Here is a 19,082-nt window from a genome sequence, read left to right on the forward strand (position 1 = left end):
ATAAATAATACAATTCTGGTCGGACGGACTGCCTGCCGTGTGCCGACACAGAGGTAGCCACAGCCGTGAACTACCGCACTGTACACTGGTTGATAAAGAGATAGTAGTATACTCGTAACAATTAGGATGACACTATGACGGTATAAAGAATGAAAAAAAAACCACGGTTAGGTGGTAGGTATATAATAATAAATAATACAATTCTGGTCGGACGGACTGCCTGCCGTGTGCCGACACAGAGGTAGCCACAGCCGTGAACTACCGCACTGTACTGTGTCTGCTGCTAATATAGACTGGTTGATATTTAAAGAGATATTAGTAGTATACAACAATACTATACTGGTGGTCAGGCACTGGTCACCACTCCTGCAGCAAAAGTGTGCACTGTTAATTAATATAATTGTACTCCTGGCTCCTGCTAACAACCTGCAGTGCTCCCCAGTCTCCCCCACAATTAATTATAAGCTTTTAATTTATACATTGATGACTGTGCAGCACACTGGGCTGAGCTGAGTGCACACAGACTGAGTCACACTGTGTGACTGACTGTGCTGTGTATCGTTTTTTTTTTCAGGCAGAGAACGGATATAGCAGAGAGAAGTGAACGGATATATTATATTAAATAAAAGTTAACTAGCAACTGCACTGGTCACTGACTGTGGTAAACTAACTCTGTCTGCGACTCTGCACAATCTCTCTCTATCTAATCTATCTATCTCTATTCTAATGGAGAGGACGCCAGACACGTCCTCTCCCTATCAATCTCAATGCACGAGTGAAAATGGCGGCGACGCGCGGCTCCTTATATAGAATCCGAGTCTCGCGATAGAATCCGAGCCTCGCGAGAATCCGACAGCGTCATGATGACGTTCGGGCGCGCTCGGGTTAACCGAGCAAGGCGGGAAGATCCGAGTCGCTCGGACCCGTGGAAAAAAAAGTGAAGTTCGTGCGGGTTCGGATTCAAAGAAACCGAACCCGCTCATCTCTAATATATATATATATAAATATATATATATTTTTTTATTTATTCTTTTGGATGCCGCTGTTGTGATACTTTCTGTCTTCTAAGCCCTTGGCTATGGAAGTTTTGTACAACCTTTAACGGCATGCGCTATATGGGGTATATTTATTAAGATGGGAGTTCTATTTAAGATGGGATGTTGCCCACTGCAACCAGTCAGATTCTACTTCTCATTTATATAGCACCTTCTAGAAGATAATACCTGGAATCTGATTGGTTGTCTTACATGCACCCTTTTCATATTGTTTTCGTATAAACCTTAATGTACTACAGGTTGAGTATCCCATATCCAAATATTCCGAAATACGGAATATTCTGAATTACGAACTTTTTTGAGTGAGAGTGAGATAGTGAAACATTTGTTTTTTGATGGCTCAATGTACACAAACTTTGTTTAATACACAATGTTATAAAAAATATTGTATTAAATGACCTTCAGGCTGTGTGTATAAGGTGTATATGAAACATAAATGAACTGTGTGTATGTACACACACATTGTTCAATGCACAAAGTTATGAAAAATATTGGCTAAAATTAACTTCAGGCTATGTGTGTATAAGGTGTATATGTAACATAAATGCATTCTGTGCTTAGATTTAGGTCCCATCTCCATGATATCTCATTATGGTATGCAATTATTCCAAAATCCGGAAAAATCCGGTATCCAAAATACCTCTGGTCCCAAGCATTTTGGATAAGGGATACTCAACCTGTAATGCCCATTTGGAGGAGAATTTGCAAAATTCTCCTTCAAGCCCTGAAATTTGTATTTTTTATTTTTAGAATTCAGATTGCATTTCCCATACTTGTAATGGGAAATGCGATAGGCCTGAAATTACTAAAAGAAAAGAAAAAAACCAGAGGGAGCCCTGTGATAATGACTCCATCTTCAGATAGCATTAATAGGACTTCCCTCCGGTAACCCTACTCCTTGAAAGTGTTAATAGGGCTGCCTTCCAATTCCCCTACTCCTTCCCTGCCTGCTGACAGTGAAGGCTGAGCTAGGATCCAGCCCCTGTGATCAGCCATGTGTGTCTGATAAGCCACAGGCCACAGACTGATCTCTGTGTGAAAAAATAAGTAACGTCTGGAATGCATGCGAAATCCCGGTGGTCAGGATGCCAGTAGCATCTGGCATCCTGACACTTAGGGGGGTATTCAATCAAAAAGGCACTTTTCGCTATTTTTTTTAGGGCAAATGGGGATTTGCCCTATGCAATAGCACGGACATTTTTCACCTAGGTTAAACATTTGGCAGGAGCAAAATCCACATGTTTTCGCACCTGCACCGGCAAAATTGCAGACCGTTTTTGCCGATTTTAAGGCATATTTTCACCAATCCCTTTTCACAAAAAAAAAAAAAGAAGTAAAAAGACATTGGCCCGCAATTGAATAAGCAGTGGAGTAATTTTGATAGTTCCGAAATTGCCAAAGCTAATTGAATACCCCCCCCCCCCCTTAAGATCACGACATCAGAAGGGGTAAGCATTTTATGTTTTGTTGAGATATATTGATGGTACAGTCTATTACAATGGAAGATTCTTCTTTGAATTATCCCTTTCATCTAGTAGCTGTGTTGAGGTTATCGCTATATTCATTTGACCGCTGATTCACAGAACATAAGCAAATCGGCTGATCACGTCCACCTTTCCCCAACCAGGGTGTTGATGTAAATAATTGGGCACCAGAATCTTAAAAAAAAAAAAGAGGTTCTACTTATTCACTCCCCTGTCTACTCTTTTTGAAGCATCGGAAATTGGATTTTTTTTCTTCTTGTGTAAAGCGCATTGTCTGAAGTATGACAGTCAGTTATAGAAAGAAGCATTAAATAAGGGTTAGCCTGAATATAATAAATCATTTTAGACGGAAGTCTTGAAATACCTGGCCTGCTTCTTTCAAACAAGGTTTACATGAAAGTGACAGCTAAATAAGGCATAGGCAGCAAGGGGCTGCGAGCGATCTTAATTCAAATAATGTTAACTTTTACAAGACAGAGATGACACAAACACACTCACGCTGATAATATAACAGCAATAAAATCACTTGCCACCAACATCAATGAAATATTGCTCTTCATTTATCGAGAACAAACAAATCTGGTGCGGTCGCTTGCATCCTGGCAGTGTTAAGTTTGTTAGATCTTGTTAGATTTTTTATATTGCATTGCTTTTTTTTTTGCATTTTTAATGTTGATTGTTTTGTTTTAGAGTTACAAGGTAACAGTGTTTTAAAGTGGACCAGATAACAATGCCGCCTGGAAATTCCTTAGTAACTAGTTTCATGCACATTGACCACTTTGCAAACAGGAGTGGATCGGCTGGGTCAGGGAATCAAGGTCGACAGCAATTAAGTCGACCCTGCTAAGGTCGACACCAATTGGTTGACACGCCGTAGGTCGACACCCGAAATAGGCAGACATGGAAAAAGGTCGACATGAAATTTTTTTTTATTTTTGGTGTAGTGTTCTCTGTAATGTGACTGGGAACCCCAATTAGAGCACCGTGTCCCCTCGCTTCACTCGCCATGCTTCAGGCAAGGTACCTCGCTCCGCTACCGCTGCACTCGGCACAGGTTACTATTCCCAATCGTGGTCCATGTGGATCGTAAAAAATGAAAAAGTTCAAAAAACTGTAAAAAATTTTTCAAAATCATGTCGACATTTGCCACGTTGACCTAATGTGTGCCGACCTAATGCATGTCGACCAATAGTGGTCGACCTAATGAGTGTAGACCTAAGTGATGTCTCGGCACAGGTTACCGTTCACAAATGAAGTCCACGTGGATCGTAAAGTATGAAAAAGTTCAAAAATATATTTTTTTTAAATGTGGAAAACTCATGTCGACCTATTTCAGGTGTTGACCTTTTTCCATGTTGACCTTTAGTCCATGTCGACCTATTTCAGGTGTTTACCAAAGGTGTGTCGACCTTTTGTCCGGATACCGGGTCGGCCATATGGCCCACAGTGAAGATTCCCGCTGGACCAACGTGGCCTGTTTTGTTTGATGACATGTGGTCCCAATTACAGTCATAATTAATAAGCTCAAAATAATTAGCACACATAAAAATGACTTTGCCACTTGGCCTGTGATCGCCGATGATCTAGTGTTTGCGCTGTCTGCGTGCTTGGCTGATATGTAGGATTAAGTGAATGGTAATTGGCATACGGTTGCTGTAACAAACGAAAAAAATACCTTTTTCTAAAGGTTTTTAAATACTTCATTCTAATGGTGTATCATATAATGTGCCCTAAGGCGGGATGTAATGCTGCCCGATTTTGGCGGCCGTGTGGGATGCCGGATGGAGTCGGACATTTTTTTTAAAAGGGGCAATCAATGCCTTGTAAGTAATTGCCCCTTTAAAAAAAAGTCTGAGTTCTGCCGGCATCCCGCATGGCCACCAAACTCTGGCGTGGAAGAAAATGACCTACTCTAGACATAACACGGGAAACAAATTTAACCAGGTTTGGGGACCATGGAATGAAATTTTACATACTGCTTAGTCATATTTCTCTGGACATGAATTTCCAAAAAAACCTTTATGATATTGGTACCAGTAGCGGATCTTGCCACGGGCAAGCAGGACTTTTGCCCGGGGCACCGCCTTCCGGAGGGCGCCAGTGCCATCCAGAGGGCGCCGCACCAAGGCAAGATCCGCTACTGCTGTGCCCTCCGCCATGCCCCTATTTCCTGCCCGGGGCACAAAAAGGGCTAGAACCAGCCCTGATTGGTACATGTCCTAATTATTGATATATAGTCTATTGGAAAGGTGGTTTCAGTCAGAGCCGGCCATAGGTATAGGCAAACTAGGCAATTGCCTAGGGCATCTGGTATGCCTAGGGGCATCAGCAGCTTCTGCTGATTAAAATGATATGCGGCATGCCTATATTCTGTGTGTAGCATTTCATATGCAGATACAGCCACAGTCGCACACAGTATATAGGCATGCTGCATATCATTTTAATCAGCAGAAACTGCTTGTGTATCCTAGCCACATAGCAATGCAAATAAGATGCATTTTCATAAAAAATATGCACCCGACATTAGCAGAGCTGCCAGTTGACTCACGCTGGGAACTACATGTGTCATTATGTGTATCAGGGCATTAATAATGTGTAACATATGTGTAAGGGGCACTATGTGTGTCATTATGTGTATAAGGGCACTAATAATGTGCGGCATATGTGTAAGGACAAATGTGCACACTGTTCTTATTTAAATTACAGGGGGTAGGAAAAAAAAAAAAGGACTGCTATGGGTGGGGGGTGATGGTGCTGGGAAAGGGGTGCAGGGTCAGAGGCGGAACTAGCGGTGGTGCTAGGGGCCACCAGCCAAAATCTTGCCTAGGGCATCATATTGGTTAGGGCTGGCTCTGGTTTCAGTAAGTGCACAATGGGTGAAATAACTGTAAGGGACTCCAAGAAGTAATTAACCATGATGCTGAGTTTATTGGTAAACAATAGGTACAGGGTAATGAAGAAACACAGTGGTAATGCATGGGTTAACAGCAATGCTATCAAATATAGGGTATTGCAGCTAATAAGTGTCTCGTCTAAGGGGCTAAGCACTCCATGTGTGTACAATTTTGGGACACATACTGTACACAGTAAAAAAAAATAAAAAACGTCTGCACATGTGCAGTAGCACATCAGGTTGGAGGTGGCACCTACCTGAAGACTCTGGGTCCTAGTGCCCGCAGTGTATGCAGCATAGGAGACAGCGCTTAGTGCTGCTCTCTCAACACTAACAATATTATACTTTAAACTGACATTTTTCAATTTCTTCAGTTAACTTGTTATATGTTCTTGGTGCTCATGCAGACCGCGGGCCAAATGTAATACAGTCCGAGTTTCAAAGTGTGCACATATGGGAGCAAAATTATTATTTTTTTTCTTTTAAGTAAATCCAATTTGGTTTTGGTGTAAAATAAAAATAAGAAAAAATTGTACGCTTAAATCCTGGCACAAAATCGTCACTTTTTCAAACTCAGACATTTGGCCCTAAAAGTATGTGTCCTTTACAGATCCATCCCTCAAGTTTACCATATCCATGTGTTTTGTGGTTGTTGTTTTTTTGTTTCTGACACTTCCCAATTTGCATTATAGAACCCTATAAACAGACTGTTGAAATAATACAAATTTATTTGCACTGTTTGTTCATATATGGAGATTATTAATTTACATGCCAAATATGTTCTCTTTTTACCTTCAGAATGTTAAACTGGACTCCTGAAACGCCTTTGCATTTTAGTACATATTGATAGTATTGAAACACTAAGATTGTGCTGACATTAAAGTTTGATGTGCGCAGAATTTCGGTTACAAAGTAGTGACATCACTGGGACACTTATTTCATTGATGTTACTGGTTAATAATAATATTTGTAGGCTGTTTTGCAATAAACAGAGGTCCAACCTTCACTGTGTGTTGATCATGGATATGGACCATAGTGTACTTGCTGATTTGGGGACCTCTCCTCTGGGAGACCCAGGAAGGAAGGTCCAAGGGACAAGTACTGGTGGTTTGTAGTGGAGGGTGGGGCCATGGTGACATGATTTGCAGTGATCATGTCATCCGGCCGCTGTCCTGAACACTAGAGAAGTTGGCGGGATCCTGGAGAGTTACCTGCCCTTAAAGGAGTCATAGGGGAACGGCCAGTAATTCAAGAAACTCCCAGACATTCTGGGAGAGTGCACAAGTATGAGGTACACATAAAATATACAGAGATCTTAGCATTAATTTACTCCAGATGGTCCAGTGCTCAGGTGTCAAAACTTGGCTAAGCTTAACACAACCACTTTGTCCATTTTTTTACGTCCGAGATTAAAATTAGATTTTCTCTTACTGTGTAACTGGAATAGAATGGTTAATAGGTTGCGGATATTGGGCAAAAAGCTCAAACGGCAAAGCAAAACCTATCCAGCTGTATGTATTTACCTCTATGTTCTCGATTCTGATTGGACACGATGTGGCAGTTTGTTGTAGCATATTAACGCATCAGCCGGAAAATGGCACCGCTTCCTTCCACTCATTATTTTATCCTTCTCTTGTTCAGGTGACATTCGGTGGGACCTTCATTGGCATCGGCCGTAAAACTCCAGACTGCCAGGGAAACACGAAGTACTTCCGCTGCAAGTTCTGCAACTTCACCTACATGGGCAACTCGTCCACCGAGCTGGAGCAGCACTTTCTAAAGACGCACCCTAACAAAATGAAAGTGTCCTCTGATTCTGGTAAACCATCCGAGAAAAGCACCAATAAATCGAGCCCTATTCCACGTTCTTGTGAGCCTGGAGATTTGGGAAAGTGGCAAGACAAAACCACTGTTAAAGCAGCAGATGATGTGCCAGTTGGATACTCAGTGCCAATTAAGCCGGTAGATTCTTCCAGGCAGAACGGTGCCTATGACACCAGCTACTACTGGTGCAAGTTCTGTAGTTTCAGCTGTGAGTCCGCCAGCAGTGTCAGACTTTTAGAACATCACAGCAAACAGCACGGGGGAGGGAGGTCAGAGAGCCCAAATTCAGATCCCGGTGACAAGACCTACAGGGAATCAGTTATTAATCAAAATGAAATTGCCAAAAATTCCGATGAACAGCTCTCGGCACAACTAGAGAAAGGATTGGCTAAAAAGAAAGACCTCTCCGTTAGACCAACTGAGGATTTAATAGTAACCAGCTACAATTGTCAGTTTTGTGACTTTAGGTACTCCAAAAGCCATAGCCCCGAGGTGATCTTGGTTGGGCCTCTCCTGCTCCATTACCAACAGCACCACAATATTCACAAGTGTACTATTAAACATTGTCCATTTTGCCCCCGAGGCCTCTGCAGCCCTGAGAAGCACCACGGAGAGATTACTTACCCGTTTGCTTGCAAAAAAAATAATTGTTCCCACTGCGCTCTCTTGCTGCTGCACTTGGCTACTGGGGTGACAGGGAGCCAGCGCGTTAAACACCAGTGTGATCAATGCTCATTCTCCTCTCCTGATGTAGATGAGCTCCTGCTCCATTACGAGAGTGCGCACGAAGCCCAGGCGTCCGAAGTCAAGCAGGAACTGAATCACCTGCAAGCGAGCGATGGACAGCTGGCCGTCAAAGATAGCAGAGAACACTCATGCACCAAATGTGACTTTATCACCATGGTGGAAGAAGACCTTTCCAGACACTACAGGTAAGCACACACCGTGGGAAATTGGGACTCAAGACTCGGGGTGGGGCAGCAGTGGCAGATGCAGAATTTCTAGAGGGGGGGGGGGTTCCAAATGCAGTCCACAATTTCCAGCTCTGCGGAACATCGGAGCAAGTGCGGGAGTCTGGGGCAGCGGTAGGTGAACCTAGTAACGACCCTGGACATTAATGTAAACATTGGTCTTTTTATACACTCGATACTCTATGGAATACAGTATTAATAATTATCACTATAGATGGTCTATAGTATAGGCTGTATTAAACATATTTTACTAATATAAATAAGTGGTCAGGAAATGGTTAAACATACTATAATAAATACACAAACTTAAAAAAGAACCAGTACTGCACTTTCTAAGCACACATTCTCACACCTCATGAAAAGGCTCCTGTCTCTTCTTCCTGGTAGCTACTCTCTGGTCCAGACCACTGATTGAGGACTTAGATCCACACACACAACAAACTCGGTAGAAGAAGCTGCTACCACTGGGCATGTGTAGCAGCTCTGCTCTGTCCCTTACACTGCATGATGTGGCGGCAGCTCTAGTAATCATATACCATTGCTATTGTTGTCGTAATTTTACCCACTTGCTAAGAAGAGAGGGTTTCTTGGCAACCAGAACCCCCCCTGCGTTTGCCTATGGGCACATTTAAATAATGGCTATGGCAAAGAGGCGTCAACTTAACCAATTTTCCCGCACCCCCCAATAGAGAGATGTTCACCCTGCTACCGGCATTCTGGCAGGGGGGATGCCGTCATTGGTATATTGACGTCTGGCATCCGACCAGCCGGGATTACATATGTAACCCATGCTACTGTATTCCATTGCTCTGTTCTCTACGGTGGTGAATTGAATATGGACTGGAGTATACCATCAGGAATGCCTTACTGTTGAAATGCAATTGGTAATTTAGAAAAAAAAAATAATTGTATTTATATTTCGTTGGGTTGAAGCATACTTGCCTACTCTCCCGGAAGCTGCGGGAGGCTTCCATTTTTTGGGGTAGCCCTCCGCACCCCCGGAAGAGTAGGAAGGTCTCCTGCATCCTGCTCGCACCCTAGTGATGCGGGCAGGATGGAGAGATAATCTTCCATATTCGCGGGTCCGTGGGGTGAGGAAGGGGTGTAAATGATGCAAATCACGTCATTTTAGCCATGCCCCCTTACCCGCGGACCTGCAAATCACAGCGTTTTCCGATGTGAGGGCGGGGCTTGAAGATGTCACAGCCCGGCCTCGCCCCCCGAAGTCTCCTACAGTCTCTCCTCTAATGGCTTCTCCCAGAGAGGAGAAATTTAAAGTAGGCAAGTATGGGTTGAAAGGATAAAAAAAAAAAAAAAATGTCTGTTTGCTTTTGCCGTACAGAAGATGGTAACACCACAAAAGAGAATTGTCTTGTTTTAATGAAGAATTTAATAAGACCTTTTTGACCTTTTGTTATGGAGGAGAATAAAGCATAACAGAAATTGAGTTGTATTTGCATGCTGTTCTGACTGTTTTCTGCTTTTAATCTATAAAATGTCTTTCTTACCTTAGCGCCAAAAACTGGGTAAAGGTCTATCCCAGGAGCCCATAAACTGTTTTCTCCAAACACAATGTAAATCTCATATGTGACCCATGGTTCATGCTTTAATAGTTGACTTCCTTTAAGTTAAACGTTGGCTGTCTACATATTAAGTATATTATGCATATGCATAGAACAAAAAAAAAATGAAAAGTAATTGTAGACTTTTACAATACAGATGATTTATAAATCACAATGCAAAAGAAGTTTTCTAGAGGAAGGTTCACAGAAACCCATGTAGGTCAAGCACCCCTGGCCTAACCTAAGGGAGACGGGGAATATATCTGTGAAAAATTATCACACAAGGCTTGCGTTTCAATATACACTTTTTGTTTTGTAAAACTTTCCACAAATTAAGACCATCGACTGAAAAATATTGGCTCGGTTGTGGAATTTGTTTAGTTCACTGTCTTCTAAATGGAAAAGATGATTCACTACCACAATCAAGGGGAAGGGGATGTTTTTTAATTTTAGATTTAGCGAGTCTGCTTAAATTCCTCAGTCTGCCTCCTCTTTCTCATTAGAATAATACAGCCACTGGCATTGGGAAGGGAGCGCCAGCAGGGATGGGCAGGGAGGGGGAAGGGGGGGGGGGGCAGCTCAGCATTGCTGTAATAAAATAGCACACTTTGGGGGAGATTCAAATGTTTGAAAAGTCAGTTGGGAGTCTGTTTTTTCCTATCTAATAGACAGGAAAAATCAGACACCCAACAGACTTTTCAAACATTTGAATTCCCCCCCTTATATGTTGTTATTCTGACGGTGACACAAACTGTATCTATGTTACTTCACCACTTGATTAAAAAAAAAAATAAGTCACTGTAAAATCTCTACAAAGGTTATTTGTTTTCTAATCATATAATGAAATAATTTAACGTGAAATTTTCTTTTCTTTTTAAAATGAGGCTATTTTATCAGTTGATGCAATCTTCTCAAAGCATTCCACTGTGGTTCCTATGAAAAGCACATTTACATGTGGTTTGCTATAGACTGCACTTTTCATGTTTGTATTCCATACCTGTTACTCTGCTTATTTTGGATATTTTTCCTCCATCCTTGCAGAGGGTGTGGATCGTTGGGGCGGCAGTAACTAGGTCGACAGTCATTAGGTCGACCACGGTGACTAGGTTGACACCTCAAATAGGTGGACATAGAAAATGTCAACAAGAAAAAAGGTTGACATGAGTTTTTTTTTGGGGGGTTTTGTGTCGTTTTCTTCGTAAAGTGACCGGGAACCCCAATTAGTGCACCGTGACCCCTCGCATGCTTCGGGCAAGGTGCCTCGCTCAACACATGTCAACCTTTTCATGTGTTGACCTTTGCCATGCCGACTTAATGTATGTTGACCAAAAGTGATTGACCGAATGAGTGTTGACCTAAAGCGTCATTGATCGATCCGCCGCCGAGCTGCCCAACAGCGGATACGGCCTATGGGCGACCCGGCGGCGGGGGGGGGCAGTGACGGGGAGAGTGAAGTTTCTTCACTCCACCCGGCACCATCGAAGTGCAGGCAAATATGGACGAGATCGTCTATATTGGCCTGCATGCACAGCCGACGGGGTGCCAGCGATGGACGAGCGCGGGGCCGCACATCGTTCATCGCTGGGCCTCCACACTGAAAGATATGAATGGTATCTCGTTCATTAATGAACGAGATCGTTCATATCTTTGAGGATTGTCGGCCAGTGTGTAGGGCCTATATGTGTGGACAACCTAAAGACCAGATACCTCTTGCAGGATTATAGCACAGTTGTTATAACATTTTACATTTTTTTCTTTATTTTTTATTTTTTATTTTTTAATCTCTGAGTTAATTTGGGAATGGACATTATTGTAATGCCCTGAATTAGTTGTGTTGTAATTGCAAGGAGGTATCGTTACAATGTATTTATTTATTTTTCCGTGTACATAAATTACAAGTGAAGAAATGTGCAGCACAGGAAATTATGGATTGGAACAAATGGCTTTTGGCATTTTGGAAACTGATTTCCTAATGCTAGCTTGTCATACTCATGAATTATTTCCTAGTAATCTAGAAATATAAGGATCTTGAAGTGAGCAGTAACTCTCCCTGATATATGTGCAACATCTGGACTTTAATTACTCCACCAGAAATGTTCTAACTTTTAAAATTGCTTCTAAGCTTCTGCTGCTTTCTGTTCTGCTCTCAGTCACTTCTATTTCTCGCTAGTTGTTGGTGAACTATAAGTCTCATCATGCCCTGCTGTGATTGCCACCAGAAGTTATATGTATGTTATTCACTGTGCATCCGACACGGTATCCGGTCTCTAGGTCAACCACTATTGGTCGAGATGCATTAGGATGACATGGTTTCAATGTCGACTTGGTTACTAGGTTGCCATGTTCTAGGTCGACATGACAAAAGGTTGATATTAGTTTTCCAAAAAAAAAGAATTTTTTTTTTTTTACTTTTTCATACTTTATGATCCACGTGGACTACAATCGGGAACGGTGACCTGTGCTTAGCGCAGCGAGGCACCTTGCCCAAAGCTGCGAGGGGACATGGTGCACTAATTGGGGTTCCTGGTCACTCTTCGAAGAAAACAACACATTAAAAATAAAAAACGCACGTCGACCTTTTGTCACGTCAACCTAATGCTTATGTTGACCTACAGTATTTTGGGTGTCGACTTAGTTACTGTCGACCAATAGTGGTCGACCTAGACACTGTCGACCTAAGTATGGTCGACTCTATTATCCACACCCATCTGACACCACGATATCTTCACATTAATATTCTCTGTGCGGCTGAAGATTTATTATATTAATCTCTGTCTGTGGCTTTCTGCTACCTCCATGCCCCTCCTCACATCATGCCGCAGCCCATGCAGATTCATCCTTACTAAAAAATCGTTCATCTCCTGATATACTCTGTGCTGCTGGGGACCCTGCTCCTCCCACTATATAACTCAGTCTGTGGTTTCCTGCTGCCTCCATTCCCCTCCTCACATCATGTCACTGCCTCTGTCACATGCAGCTCTGTCACTACTGACATATCACTCATCTCCTGATATACTCTGTGCTGCTGGGGTCCCTGACCCTTCCACTTTATAACTCTCAGTCTGTGGCTTCCTGCTGCCTCCATTCCCCTCCTCACATCATGTCACTGCCCCTGTCACATGCAGCCCTGTCCTCACTATCACATCACTCATCTCCTGATATACTCTATGCTGCTGGTAGACCCTGCTCCTCCCACTATATAACTCTCAGTCTGTGGCTTCCTGTTGCCTCCATTCCCCTCCTCACATCATGTCACTGCCCCTGTCACATGCAGCCCTGTCCTCACTGACACATCACTCATCTCCTGATATACTCTGTGCTGCTGGGCACCCTGCTCCACCCACTATATAACTCTCAGTCTGTGGCTTCCTGCTGCCTCCATTCACCTCCTCACATCATGTCACTGACCCTGTCACATGCAGCCCTGTCCTCACTGACACATCACTCATCTCCTGATATACTCTGTGCTGCTGGGGACCCTGCTCCTCCCATTGTATAACTCTCAGTCTGTGGCTTCCTGCTGCCTCCATTCCCCTCCTCACATCATGTCACTGTCCCTGTCACATGCAGCCCTGTCCTCACTGACACATCACTCATCTCCTGATATACTCTGTGCTGCTGGGGTCCCTGCTCCTCCCACTATATAACTCTCAGTCTGTGACTTCCTGCTGCCTCCATTCCCCTCCTCACATCATGTCACTGTCCCTGTCACATGCAGCCCTGTCCTCACTGACACATCACTCATCTGATATACTCTGTGCTGCTGGGGACCCTGACCCTTCCACTATATAACTCTCAGTCTGTGGCTTCCTGCTGCCTCTATTCCTCTCCTCACATCATGTCACTGCCCCTGTCACATGCAGCCCTGTCCTCACTGACACATCACTCATCTCCTGATATACTCTGTGCTGCTGGGGACCCTGACCCTTCCACTATATAACTCTCAGTCTGTGGTTTCCTGCTGTCTCCATTCCCCTCCTCACATCATGTCACTGTCCCTGTCACATGCAGCCCTGTCCTCACTGACACATCACTCATCTCCTGATATACTCTGTGCTGCTGGGGACCCTGCTCCTCCCACTGTATAACTCTCCGTCTGTGGTTTCCTGCTGCCTCCATTCCCCTCCTCTTATCATGTCACTGCCCCTGTCACATGCAGCTCTGTCCTTACTGACAAATCACTCATCTCCTGATATACTCTGTGCTGCTGGAGGACCCTGCTCCTCCCACTATATAACTCTCAGTCTGTGTTTCCTGCTGCCTCCATTCCCCTCCTCACATCATGTCACTGCCCCTGGCACATGCAGCCCTGTCCTCACTGACACATCACTCATCTCCTGATATACTCTGTGCTGCTGGGGGATCCTGCTCCTCCCACTGTATAACTCAGTCTGTGGCTTCCTGCTGCCTCCATTCCCCTCCTCACATCATGTCACTGTCCCAGTCCCATGCAGCCCTGTCCTCACTGACACAGCACTCATCTCCTGATATACTCTGTGCTGCTGGGGTCCGTGCTCCTCCCACTATATAACTCTCAGTCTGTGACTTCCTGCTGCCTCCATTCCCCTCCTCACATCATGTCACTGCCCCTGGCACATGCAGCCCTGTCCTCACTGACACAGCACTCATCTCCTGATATACTCTGTGCTGCTGGGGACCCTGCTCCTCCCACTATATAACCTCAGTCTGTGGCTTCCTGCTGCCTCCATTCCCCTCCTCACATCATGTCACTGCCCCTGTCACATGCAGCCCTGTCCTCACTGACACATCACTCATCTCCTGATATACTCTGTGCTGCTGGGGGATCCTGCTCCTCCCACTGTATAACTCTCAGTCTGTGGCTTCCTGCTGCCTCCATTCCCCTCCTCACATCATGTCACTGTCCCAGTCCCATGCAGCCCTGTCCTCACTGACACAGCACTCATCTCCTGATATACTCTGTGCTGCTGGAGACCCTGCTCCTCCCACTATATAACTCTCAGTCTTTGGCTACCTGCTGCCTCCATTCCTCTCCTCACATCATGTCACTGCCCCTGTCACATGCAGCCCTGTCCTCACTGACACATCACTCATCTCCTGATATACTCTGTGCTGCAGGGGACCCTGCTCCTCCCACTATATAACTCTCAGTCTGTGGCTTCTTGCTGCCTCCATTCCCCTCCTCATATCATGTCACTGCCCCTGTCACATGCAGCCCTGTCATCACTGACACATCACTCATCTCCTGATATACTCTGTGCTTCTGGGGACCCTGCTCCTCCCACTATATAACTCTCAGTCTGTGGCTTCTTGCTGCCTCCATTCCCCTCCTCACATCATGTCACTGCCCCTGTCACATGCAGCCCTGTCCTCACTGACACATCACTCATCTCCTGATATACTCTGTGCTGCTGGGGGACCCTGCTCCTCCCACTATATAACTCTCAGTCTGTGGCTTCCTGCTGCCTCCATTCCCCTCCTCACATCATGTCACTGCCCCTGTCACATGCAGCCCTGTCCTCACTGACACATCACTCATCTCCTGATATACTCTATGCTGCTGGGGGATTCTGCTCCTCCCACTATATAACTCTCAGTCTGTGACTTCCTGCTGCCTCCATTCCCCTCCTCACATCATGTCACTGCCCCTGTCACATGCAGCCCTGTCCTCACTGACACAATAACAACAACCAGGAAAGGTCAGTGCCTCTCACAAGATCCTGCATTTACAGTGTGCCTGTGGTAGTTATCTGCGGATGTGATAGGATCGTTTTCTCAATCCCTTTCAAACCTGAGGATACACTGACAATCAGGCAATGACTAGTGATAACGGAGAGGTATCAAACCCTACTCAAAGTGGCAGCACTAAGCCATTGTAATTATTACTCCAATCTACTTTTATTATTGAAAAGCGAAAACCCCTCACAACAAAACACATTTGCTCCCAGTACTGCGCTGTAGAGTGTGCCGGCGCTATATTAAACAGATGCTAATAGTAATAAAAATCATTCTTATTCCAACGTTTATCCTTGCTGCTGTAAAAATGCAACAGTAAAAGATTGGGCCTTTGCTAACATTCATTAATAAAGCCCCAAATCCTCCCGGTCTTGTTTCCTGCATTTGGAGATTGTGTCTAGACCGGCTGAACGAAGGCCTCATTGATCCTCAGTCTTTACAATGCTCCTTTTCTTACCCCGGAGTTCTTTCTAGGTTAGACCATGGAAATATTCCTTTCACACATAACGTCAGTGGGATTCTGCAATGACATAATCTGGAATACATTCAGCAGGCGCGATCTGGGAAGGTTACACAGCGCTGCCAGTTTGCTCACCTGTCTCCTGCTTTGGGCAGATTGATATCCTGACATCTCACCTGCATTGAGCTGGAAGTGTGGGCTGTATTGATTCAAGAAAGCAGAACAGCGCTAAAACAAACAAATGATACAGTTCCCTCTCAGCGCCGACAACAAAGAAAACATGGATGACGGTTTATTTGCATAACTCGGGTGAAATCAGTCACTTTGCTGTTACAATGAATAGGGGGAAAAAATGCCTTCTCACCTACGCTATAAAAGGCGATGTTACTTCAGTGCTGATTGGTTGCCATGGGCAACTTCTCCACTGGCTCACTTCTCCGCTCTTATCACTGCTTAGTAAATGTCCCCCTAAGTAGCAGCCAATCAGTTCCTAGATGCCATTTTACAGTGTTTGAAAAATGACAGTTTGGAGCTGATTGGCTGGTTATTTATCTCCAGCTACTTTTGGGCTTAGCAAATAGACCCTTAAGATGTCAATTTACTAAGCCTTGGAGGTAAAGTAGACAGAGAAAAAGTACCAGCCAATCGGCTCCCAACTGTCATTTTTCAAACCCAGCCTGTAAAATGGTAGATAGATGCGGATTGGTTGGTACTTTATCTCTCTCCTCTTTATTTCTCTTGATGCATTTCCCCCGTGGAGTCTGTGGGGTGTGGAAACACACCCCTCTTTGGTGTACTACACATGCTGGCATATCTACCCTGTGAAAGTGATATTTATGTGCGTTATGTAACATGGAGTGATATTTATTATTCAGGTCAAACTTATTTTCTGTTTGTGGTTGAATTTGAAAGCGTTGTAAGGTTATAATGCATTAACATGGAAAAACCCGAATGCAGAGGTTTCCAGCACGCAGCCACACGTTAGTAAAGACACTAAGACATAGATATACTGGTTAGTACATTTCCTGTAATTTATTATATGAGAAATGTGCCGCTGGTGTCAGACTATTGCTTTTTGCATACAGTATATCCGGAACCCAATATCTATCCTGACCTTACGCAGTATAACGCAGGTTACGGTAGAGCTGCATAGTAGCATTTACTGCGCACTTCTCTGGGCCGTGACGGAAAATCCGTGATACTTGCTTCTGCAAATTGCAAAGGAATCGGTACTAGGGAGGCCAATCCCGGGATCTGGTTCGGCGGGATCCCGGGATTTAGGACAAAAAATTACCGGGATTCAATCCCGCAATTGGAAGCTCCAATCCCGGGGATTGCGGGATTAACCTGCCCCATTGTATGTTTAATGCCGGGCAGCGTTGAGCGGCCTCATGAAGCTCAGACGCTTCCCGGCTCCTCCTGCTCCCAGCACTGCGTACTGCGCACCATGACATGATGTCAACTGCTGTCCTCCACCCACGAGCCGTCCTCCCATGATGGTGAGTCTGCCGCCAGCCGCCTGGACCGCACCTCGCCGCCCACAAGCCCTGCTCCCACTCACGATGGTGAGTATTTGTGTGGGCTGGGGTGGGCGGGGCTTCAACCCAATCCCTGCTACACGGGATTAAAAAAAAGGCCCAGGATTGGCCTCCCTAATCGGCACTGTTGCCTGCAACTCGCAGCTTTCCCTTTTCAATGAATTGCCCTGTGATTGTCGTTTATCTATGGTAGTATGACTGGTAACTATGAAGGGGTGGATACATATTGGGTTTCTGGAGTAGAAACCTCTTGTTTGCCACCTCCATAAAGAAAGCTGTGTTTCCATTGGGCTGAGGAATGACAAATCAGAGCTGGATTAAGAAGGCATTTAAGGTGGTCACCCAGGGACCCCTACTCACAGGGGTGCCCCACACATAGCTACATCTGTAGTATAATTGCTCCGGTAATTAGGTATCCACCGCTGCGATTCACATAGGAGGAATCTGGCAACATGCTATCAGTGAAAGCTAGAACTTGCACTTCTAGCTTTCACTGATAGCATGTTGCCGGATTCTCAGTTAGGATTATCAGGGGTTTATTTGTCATCTGAATCCGTATGTAAGTTGCAGCTGTGGATACCTAATTACCGGAGCAATTCAGCAATGCACCAGTGCAGGGACTGCTGCTCCAGAAAGCAGCATTCCCTGCATTCAGTAACACCCTACTTCAGTAGCAGTGATACTTACCAGCGAAGGTGCGTCCTGTGCACGTGCAGGACATGAGGTGGCTGGTCACCCATTGCGGAGGGAGCTTTTCGAATACCTCTACGCAAACCCCTGGTTCTTGTAGGCAAACTTTGAAAACAGTTTTCGGAGTTTGCTGAATATTAGGAATAATTAAAGGACCCGGTCCCTAAAACATGCGAAAAACTATTTTTGTATGTAATAGTTTGCACAAGCGGCAGAAGTGCTAGTGTTAGGGGCTGTGGGAGAGCTGCCCAGGACTAGTGATGTGCACCGGACATTTTTCGGGTTTTGTGTTTTGGTTTTGGATTCGGTTCCGCGGCCGTGTTTTGGATTCGGATGCGTTTTGGAAAAGCCTCCCTGAAAATATTTGGGCTGATTCGGGTGTGTTTTGGATTCGGGTGTTTTTTTACAAACCCCCCTCAAAAACAGCTTAAATCAGAATTTGGAAGTCATTTTGATCCCATAGTATTATTAACCTCAATAACCATAATTTCCACTCATTTTCAGTCTATTCTGAACACCTCACACCTCACAATATTATTTTTAATCCTAAAATTTGCAACGAGGTCGCTGGATGACTAAGCTAAGCGACCCAAGTGGCCGACACAAACACCTGGCCCATCTAGGAGTGGCACTGCAGTGTCAGGCAGGATGGCACTTCACAAAAATAGTCCCCAAACAGCACATGATGCAAAGAAAAAAAGAGGTGCACCAAGGTCGCTGGATGGCTTAGCTAAGCGACACAAGTGGCCGACACAAACACCTGGCCCATCTAGGAGTGGCACTGCAGTGTCAGGCAGGATGGCACTTCAAACAAATTGTCCCCAAACAGCACATGATGCAAAGAAAAATGAAAGAAAAAAGAGGTGCAAGATGGAATTGTCCTTGGGCCC

The 19,082-nt window shown here is 44.6% G+C and overlaps 1 protein-coding gene across 3 annotated transcripts in view; it reads left to right on the plus strand.

Moving 5' to 3' along the window:
• TRPS1 (transcriptional repressor GATA binding 1) overlaps positions 1–19,082 on the plus strand; it is a 331,746-nt gene that overhangs the window by 122,798 nt on the left and 189,866 nt on the right. For 2 of the 3 annotated variants that reach the window (XM_063924484.1, XM_063924485.1), the window contains exon 3: positions 7,074–8,188. In XM_063924484.1, coding sequence (XP_063780554.1) covers positions 7,074–8,188 — 1,115 coding nt within the window. The remainder of the gene's footprint in view (positions 1–7,073; positions 8,189–19,082) is intronic. The other variant, XM_063924486.1, reaches the window with a different exon arrangement.

This window comes from Pseudophryne corroboree, chromosome 5 (genome assembly GCF_028390025.1).
Source record: "Pseudophryne corroboree isolate aPseCor3 chromosome 5, aPseCor3.hap2, whole genome shotgun sequence".
Classification (NCBI taxonomy): domain Eukaryota; kingdom Metazoa; phylum Chordata; class Amphibia; order Anura; family Myobatrachidae; genus Pseudophryne; species Pseudophryne corroboree.